This window comes from Sinocyclocheilus anshuiensis, unplaced genomic scaffold (assembly GCF_001515605.1).
Source record: "Sinocyclocheilus anshuiensis isolate Anshui unplaced genomic scaffold, SAMN03320099.WGS_v1.1 scaffold528, whole genome shotgun sequence".
Taxonomy (NCBI): Eukaryota; Metazoa; Chordata; class Actinopteri; order Cypriniformes; family Cyprinidae; genus Sinocyclocheilus; species Sinocyclocheilus anshuiensis.
This window is the reverse complement of record NW_015558590.1, coordinates 87,442-96,479: the sequence shown is the minus strand read 5'-3', so window position 1 is coordinate 96,479 and position 9,038 is coordinate 87,442. Positions and strand designations below refer to the sequence as shown.

Sequence of the window (9,038 nt, the reverse complement as noted above, 5' to 3'; positions counted from 1 at the left end):
TGCCGTAACTAGGATTTACACAAGCTTCAGTCTGGATCCAGAACACCTGAGAAGAGATGATGCCAACCCCTCAGAGGACCTCAGATGATGCCAACCCTGAAACAACATACAGAACTACCACATTTTGCTATAAGTTTGATTGCATCATATAATAATTGCTGTTAATAGTGTTCATCGTCTGTTTTATTACGTCTTAAATTGATTTTTCCGTACATTTCTGCCATATGTACATTAACTGACAGTCACCACTGATAAGCTACCACTAAATATTGTAGAAACTTAATTTGCTGTAAAGCTGCTTTGCAATGATTTGTATCGTGAAAAGCGCTGTACAAATAAACTTGACTTGACTGATATTGTTATAAAGACAGATTTAAGAGGTAAAACTTTGTGAGTTTTTACTCACCTCCAGCCGTCATGGGGCAGGTAGCTAAAGATCCCATCCACCACGCTAGCTACGAACTGGCCACCAGTGATAAACAGGGTGTTAATAGTGACCAGCTGACCTCGGAGTTCAGAAGGTGAAACCTCAGCGATGTAGACGGGCACGGTCATAGACGCAATTCCTAACACACAGGACATAAAAAAACGATAAGGCACACAAACTGAACTCAAATAGTTTTACTATATATAACCTACCTATCCCAAGCCCAACCGTAAGCCTCCCACACAGAAGAACCTCTTTGTTGTGTGCGACGCTCAGGATGATTCCTCCAGCAGAGAAGATGAAGCTAGCGAGCAGTATGCAGACTCTCCGGCCGAAGAGTCCGTTGAGATACCCCCCAGCCAGAGAGGAAACGGCCGCGGCACCAACAGTGATGGACACCAGCAGCTCCTGCCACAGAGAGCTGAGGTTCATCTCCCTCTTGAGCAGGAGCATGGCTCCAGACACCACTCCTGTGTCATAGCCAAACAGGAATCCACCCAGAGCCGAGAAAAAAGCCAGGGTGTAGATGAAACATGGAGAGCTGTGCTGGACTGAGCGGATCTGATGTGTGGATGTGGGCGAGTCATGTTCTTGGTTGTTGGCCTGGACATCATATGGCGTCTTTATCAAGCTCCTCTCGTCCTCAACAAATCTCCTGTCTCCTATCAGCTCCTCCATTCTCTGCAGCTTATGCACATTGTCTCCTAAATCACAAAGGAAACACCTTGAGATCATCACATGATCAACATAACAAAGGCCATGTAACCCAACCCAACCCAACCCAACAAGTTGGCATTGCACACACTGAAACCACAACAGTGAGACATCTACAAATCAAATCATATTAATTCTTTAAATGTCTAGAGATCTTTATGAGGGATTTATTTTACTGTACAGCAAAATCAATCAGATTTTTGTGGAAAATATCATACAAACACTAGGTTATTGTGTGATTCGCAGTGATTCGCGAGCGCAGTTGTTCTTTTGAATCGATTCTAGGTAATGACTCCGTTGAACCGATTTGCTTGTTTGTTTGTGAATCACACGTTTTGCCTGTACAACGTATTTTCACATATCGTGGTGAATACAGTGTATTTTAACACATAAACACACGATTAAATGCCACACGGCGGACGTTTGTAAACTGAGCACAACGAAACAGTGAATCACTTTTGGATTCGGTTCACTGAAGAGAACCATTCAAACGAACCGATTCTCTTAAATGAATCAGACTTTTCGGGTCCACGCCGCACAAACCCCAAATAAAAGAGGCTCTACGCTGAGCCAGCAAGCTAGCGAAATCGCTTCATTTAGTGTGTCCTACAGTGTAAAATGTTTCATCGTCTGTAAACGCAGCGATATCTCGAGTTTAGCTACAACAATACTACATCGAAATTAAAAAGTGTCGCGAAATACATTTTCTACGTTTAGATGAATGCATTCGAAAGCTGTTTTTATTTTGATATTCATACTTTATAATATTGATTGCACAATAAAACCAATGCACAACTTCCAATATGCACACAATCTACTGTAGCAACAGCTAACGCGGTTTAAAAATGAACAATATAAGTGTCTCGTTACCTATGCATGTGAATGGCTTAAAATAGGTAGCCTATATTTGCGTTCTCCTTTTGTAACCTACCAGCAAGACGTTTTTCTCGGTGCCTTTGCTTTGACAAGGCACTCAATCCTCCTTCTCTTGCTTTCACTCTGTTGTGCTCGAACAGGAAGTTCGTGAATTGTTGCAGTCATATGATTCATAACGCAGCGCCGATCCAACACGACCGAGATGTCTTCTTTTCACCGCCGAGAATGAAATCGGGAACTAGAGCCTAGTCATTTCTGTCTTTACTTTATCATAACTCATGTTCTGCTTTGCATAAATATGGCAGAAGAGCTCGTGCGCTGTGAAACGGATGATGACCTACAGCAGCAACACTGTGTCCACATGGTCAGTGAGTATCAGAAGCTGGTTTAAACCTCTGTTTGATGTCAGATACAGAAGATCATGGCTGATAAAGAGGAGCTAGGGATCAGGCTGAAGAAGCTGCTGGTGAGGTTGAACCTTCAAGAGGGGAAGCAGTTGGGCACCATGGTCCAGATCATACAGGACCTCCTGTTCCTGTCCCATACGGATCACTGTGGTGAGTTATGAGCACTGAAGGAGAAACTGTAGCCTGTGCTTTGTTAACATTTCTGATGCATGTCTTAATATATTCATAGACAGCTATGCAGACGTTCAGAATGGACCCCCCTCTGTGTGCCTTTCCCAGTGGGACATCTGCTGGGATATTTTTAGATTTGTGTTCTTCTTTTGTCCTGCAGTTGAGCTGTTTTCCGATCAGAACGTCCACATGCCTCTGATGCTGGTGCTGTCCTCGCATTTCAACAGCAAAGTGCAGCAGGTAGTCAGCAGGTTTTGCCTGCACAGTTTTCCTGGCAAATGCTCAAAAGCTCGCCAAAATGAATTCTATAAATTGAATAACATTCTGTCATCATTTAAATGCCCTCTCATGTCGTTCCAAACCATACGACGTTCTTTATACTGTGGAACGGAAAAGAGATATTTAGAAGAATGTTCATGCTGCTCGTTTCCGTATAATGAACATGAATAGGGACTGAGACTCCAAAATGATAGAAAAACACCTTTAAAATACCATGAGATGCCATTACACGGTTTTATTTTAAGAGTGAATGTTCAGATGTTAAAAATCATCTTTGAAATCAATGTTAATTATTTGTTATAAATTATTAAAATAAAAATCAGATTAAATATATTAAAAAATCATATTTATATGTATAACAAAATAATATAAACATTTTATATTATTTAAAAAATGGATTTATTTATTACTGTTGTAAGATCTTTCCTGCTGTACATTTAATTTCAGTGCTTTATTCACTAAGAAAAGTGTTTAAAGGTTTTTGTTCTCATCACAGGTAGGCTGGTCTCTGCTGTGTCGTCTGATGGAGATCTGTCCCAACACTCTGGATAGTCTGGCCAACCCAGATGAATATGAGTTTACTGAGGTGCACAAGTAAGTCTGGACTATTTCTATGAGCTTGTATGGGCTCCTGTTTTTATTGTATAGTACAGTGAACTTTTGTATATATGCTGGTTAAGATTAAAGGTGTTTGACTAGGAGGATTTATGCATTTATAAAGAAATTGTGAATCAATTCAGTTCAGTTTATTTCTATAGCACTTTTCACAGTATATACTAAAGAAAGAGTGCCTTAGAAAAAACGTCTAGATGTTAAAGTATATGAGAAGAAATCTTGGGTGGAACAGATACTCGTTGAGGAATTCTGGTCTGGCACATATTAAACAAATAAGTAAACAAATGTATGCAAAGTATTCATGCACACACATAGGCACATGTAATTTAGCTGCACAGTATTGCTGGCAGGTTTTAATAATCTGGTTGAATTCTAATGTTTTATTATTATACTATATGTTGTAGCGTCTGGACCAATCAGTTATTTCCCTTAACCAGGAAATGAACGTTCTTAGAATTGACAGACAGTTGACCCTGAGAGGTCAGCTAAATATCTACAGCGGATCTAAATATTTATAATTAATTATAACTAGTTATGATTAAGTATTCATATTTCCCCATGAGCTGATTCGCAACAGTGTTGTATATAAATAATACTATTATTATTATAAATATTATAGAAATCCATGTGAAATGGCAATAGTAAAGATGCAGGCACAACGATAATGGCAGATAGGGCTGGGAAAGGGTGGATCTGAGTTTGACAGGTGCTTGTAAACTTAGGAATGGAAAATATAAATGCATATAAAGAAATAAAAAGATGTTAGTGGAAGAAAGGCATATATAAAGAAAAAGTGAATAGTAAAATAGTTTAAGGCCATTTAAGAAAATATATTTCATCCGCAACTGGATTTAGCTGTGTTTAGCATTGCAAATAGTTTAGTAGAAAAAATGTACATTGCACAGAGAACCAGTGTGCTGATGACAATATGTGACGGATAAGATCATACAGTATTTGTAGATCTAGTTAGAACTTTAGCTGCTGCTTTTTAAAGAAGCTGCGGTGCAGTGTATTTATGAATGCATCCAGCCAAAAATGTGTTGTAATAAATCAAGTCTCGAAGTTATGAATGCGTGAACCTAATGTTCTGCTTGAAAACAATGTTATATAACTAATTTATGAGGAGGAATAATGTAGAGCTAATCATATCACCTAAAGGGAGCATGTACAAGGAAACAAGGGCTCAGGACCGAACCATGTGGCATACCATAGTATTATATGGCAGGGGTTTTCAATTAAAATTACAAGAGGTCCTATTTCTGTGTTTCCTTCACAGCAGAGTTCCAAACAGTACTTTTTCTGAATATTTATACATTTCCACAGCAACAGTACTTTGTTTAAATAATAATGAAAAAAAAGGATCTAAACCAGGCTGTTTGTGTGAACACAACTGACTGAAACTTGTAATAATTCATAGACACAAATATTTCTAGAAATGTTGACAGAAAACAAGCATTCTAAATACACTGAACAAAATTATAAACGCAACACTTTTGTTTAGTCAGGTCGAGACCCCGATGAGGACGACGAGCATGCAGATGAGCTTCCCTGAGACGGTTTCTGACAGTTTGTGCAGAAATTCTTTGGTTATGCAAACCGATTGTTGCAGCAGCTGTCCGGGTGGCTGGTCTCAGATGATCTTGGAGGTGAAGATGTTGGATGCGGAGGTCCTGGGCTGGTGTGGCTACACGTGGTCTGTGGTTGTGAGGCCGGTTTGATGTACTGACAAATTCTCTGAAACGCCTTTGGAGACGGCTTATGGTAGAGAAATGAACATTCAATTCACGGGCAACAGCTCTGGTGGACATTCCTGCAGTCAGCATGCCAATTGCACGCTCCCTCAAAACTTCTGTGGCATTGTGCTGTGTGATAAAACTGCACATTTTAGAGTGTCCTTTGAGGTGGATGGATTATCTCGGCAAAGGAGAAGTGCTCACTAACACAGATTTAGACAGATTTGTGATCAATATTTGAGAGAAATAGGCCTTTTGTGTACATAGAAAAAGTCTTAGATCTTTGAGTTCAGCTCATGAAAAATGGGGGCAAAAACAAAAGTGTTGCGTTTATAATTTTGTTCACTGTATTTAATTATCTTCTTTTTATTTTAATTATGTTTATTTGTTTCAGGGGCAATATTTGTTTTTATAGGTGCTTTCATAACTGATAGATTGAATAGAATTTGGAATGTATCCTATTGAGAAGGAAGAGGTAACACTATTTAACATCAACTGTAGGTAGTTACTAGTTATAGGTAACTTATAGTTATAGTAACTAGTTAGTTATAGGTAGCACTTTTTTAAATTTGGAATTGTTTTTAATTTTTAAATTTTTTTTTTTAGTTTTGAAAGCCAAGATTTATAACCATAAACAACTGAAGTTGGTTGTAACACGTCATGTTGTCTGAGATACTGCAACTAATTTTTGTTGAAATTCATTGCTGCTATCCATGTCCAGCAGGTTTATGCAAGTGTTTGCATGTTTGTTCACAGGCAGATTCTTAAGGTGCTTTCAATGTATTGCAATGACTCCAAGATGATGATGGTGGGCCTGAGAGCTCTGGCTCTCCTAATGAAGTCAGGTAAGACTTGCTTTTAAATAATGTTTATATGTACTGATTATACAACCATTATGGTGCATTGGGTCCGAATGCATTTTTTCCAATTCATTTGATCTCTGTAGGGATTTCAAAAAAAGTTATTTCATAAAAATCTGAACCAAACCAGTTAACAAGGAAACAATACTGTGTACCTAACATATTTTATGAGGCAATAAACTACTTGTTGCAATAAGCACTGCAAATGACATAATCAGTTAAGAAATGACAGTACATTATACCAATATGGATAATGAGAAAGCATCTCATTCATTCAAGTCTTCTTATTATGAATAGTCCACATTCCCCTTACACAAACGTAATTATGATTATGGTTAGATAAGCATGTGTCTTTTCTCTTGAGGTGCATTTTTCTGCTTTCCTGAAGTGAAACTGTTTTTTTTTGTGGGTCAGATGAGATTGTGATGCAGGTTCTAGATGAGGAGGAAGTGGATGTGTTTTCCGTGGTTCTGGAGGCCATGGGGTCATTTAATGACAAAGAAGAGGTTCAGCTACAGGGATGTGCTGCTTTACAACTACTGCTGCAAACAGGTAACAGTGATTTGTTACAAATTTCCTTTGAGTACATGCAATAGTACGGTAACCGGGAGGGGACGTCTTCGGTTCACTTAGTTTTGGCGTGGCCACGAGATATTAACTCGTGGGAACGTGATATGATGTTGTGGCCACGAGATCATTTTGTCGAGGTAACGACATCCTTATGTCGTGGCCTCGAGATGCTATGTTGAGGGAACGACATCCATTTCTCGTGGCCACGACTTCTTATGTTGAGGGAACGACATATTTTTCTCGTGGCCACGAGTTTAATGCGTAAACAAACCTGTGTGACCATATCAACCCAAAATGATCTCGTGGCCACGACAAAACTAAGTGAACCGAAGACGTCCCCTCCCGGTCACCGTACAATAGTAATATAGGGCCCTAGGATTTCTGCGGTGAGAAAAACATGGCGAATAGCAGTTTTGTCTACTACATACTCAAGCACACTTGACGCTTGTGTTTTCAGTGTCTTCCATTTCACTATATGAGGACATGAACACATGAACTTCATCTCCAGAGCTGCTCTGAGAGTCACTTCACCAGCTTTACACCCTTTCATTTGATTAAACGTTCTCCAAATACACAGAAAATTAACGACCTTCACTACAACCCACCAAAATAAAAGTTCAGTTTACATTTACATTTACATTTACATTTACATTTAGTCATACCTTAGAGCTTTGTCGAGAGACAATCGGAATGGTTTGGAAACACATGATAGAGGTGGAAAAGAGAGGACAGAAAAGGAGAGTGTGTACAGGGAAGAGAAAAATTATACTTAAGTGGCTAGGCGATTTCATTGCTCGGTGAAGTCGCACAGGTAAAGTCGCAGGTCTTTACACTCGTTGGTCTTAACACAAGGAGGCCTGAACGCTTCCGCTGATGCTTCCGCGTCAGCTCACAGACATCAGGTAAATACCCAGTCTAAAAGACTAAAGTGAAAACAGCTGTGGCCGCCTTCTAATTAGCACAGCCAATAGTCTATAGCAGGCCAATTCCTAAAATCGAAACTACAGTTCGCACTTAAACGCAGGAAGGGAGCAATTAAATTACACGCGCTCCTTCTTTGCCGAGGACAATTATTATAATTACCAGAAAGTGCAATCAAAAATACAAACGCAAACAAAAATATAACGTACAAATAGGCAGAAAACGAAATATTCCTTCCTAGCAGAAAGTAATAATTCAAACAGCAGATCTATAAACAGTTTAACTGAAAGAAATTAGAAAAGAAAGTTATTTCTGTTAGACAGCCGAATTTACTTCTCAAAGTCATAATAACAATACTAATATTGCAGCTTATATAATATTTTAAGAAATATCACACACATTTTTTTCCATGTTTTAATTTAAACTGTAAAGCACTCTGTTTACCAAATATGAAAGGAAGTGTTCAAATTTCAGATTAAATTATTTTTTTTATTTATGGTTTATTTTGATTACTACTGTTTTTGATAAATCTGTATCAAATAAAACAACACAGAATTGAGAAAAAAATTCGGAATATAATTTCTGGTAAAAAAAGAAAAAAGTTTTATTAACTCATCATTTTTGACCATTAAAATTGAATTAAACCATTGAAATGGAATCCAGAAAAAATGAAAACCAAAAATACAGACCTTAAAAATTAAACAGAATTTAGGAAAAATAAAATACATTCCATGATGCTTTCCTTAGCAAACCCCACTTACAGGTGCATCTCAATAAATTTGAATGTCGTGGAAAAGTTCATTTATTTCAGTAATTCAACTCAAATTCCAAAATCATCACAATTAAAAGAACTAAAGACTTAAACTACTTCAGTCTGTGTGCATTGAATTTATTTAATACACTTGTTTCACAATTTGAGTTGAATTACTGAAGTAAATGAACTTTTCCACGACATTCTAATTTATTGAGATGCACCTGTATGTTAATTCCAGTCTAATTAACCTGCTTGATTGTCAGTTTCTGATGCTCATCTGGTGGAGTTCATTGAGAACAAGGACCATGAGGTGGTTTTGGATGTGCTCAGGCGGTTCATGGACAGTGAGAATGTGGTACTGCAAGCTCTGAGGGTCCTCATACCACTGGCTGCTCCAGGTATAACACTTGTATGGAAGTAAAATAATGGCATATGTATTTGAAACAAAAAAGCACGTTGAATAGCGGTCCATTTTATTTCACTTTCCAAATTCGCTTCCACAAATTCAGTTGTTATAATTCGGCAGAAAATTCGCCATTACACATCCGGCATGTTGGGTAAAATAGCATTATAATCTCCTTTGTGGTAGAAAAAGCTGCTTACATGTAGGCTACGGGAAACAGCGAAGATGTTGAATTAAACATACACAATATCAGCTTTACCGCATGTTTATACTGGCCCCGATAATCAAAACTTCTACTTAGCGCTTGC

The 9,038-nt window shown here is 38.1% G+C and overlaps 2 protein-coding genes across 2 annotated transcripts in view; one reads left to right on the top strand and one right to left on the bottom strand.

Annotated features, from left to right (window-relative positions):
• LOC107679968 (proton myo-inositol cotransporter-like) overlaps positions 1-2,412 on the bottom strand; it is a 20,848-nt gene extending 18,436 nt beyond the window's left edge. The window contains exons 1-3 of the mRNA XM_016475702.1: positions 2,073-2,412; positions 640-1,131; positions 407-566 (exon numbers count right to left, since the gene is read on the bottom strand). Coding sequence (XP_016331188.1) covers positions 407-566; positions 640-1,105 — 626 coding nt within the window. The 5' untranslated portion in view covers positions 1,106-1,131; positions 2,073-2,412. The remainder of the gene's footprint in view (positions 1-406; positions 567-639; positions 1,132-2,072) is intronic.
• A 9-nt stretch (positions 2,413-2,421) lies between these two features.
• The window catches only part of LOC107679955 (leucine-rich repeat serine/threonine-protein kinase 2-like), a 62,807-nt gene continuing 56,190 nt past the window's right edge, over positions 2,422-9,038 (top strand). Inside the window, exons 1-6 of the mRNA XM_016475685.1 lie at positions 2,422-2,574; positions 2,756-2,835; positions 3,371-3,468; positions 5,979-6,067; positions 6,497-6,634; positions 8,591-8,725. Coding sequence (XP_016331171.1) covers positions 2,439-2,574; positions 2,756-2,835; positions 3,371-3,468; positions 5,979-6,067; positions 6,497-6,634; positions 8,591-8,725 — 676 coding nt within the window. The 5' untranslated portion in view covers positions 2,422-2,438. The remainder of the gene's footprint in view (positions 2,575-2,755; positions 2,836-3,370; positions 3,469-5,978; positions 6,068-6,496; positions 6,635-8,590; positions 8,726-9,038) is intronic.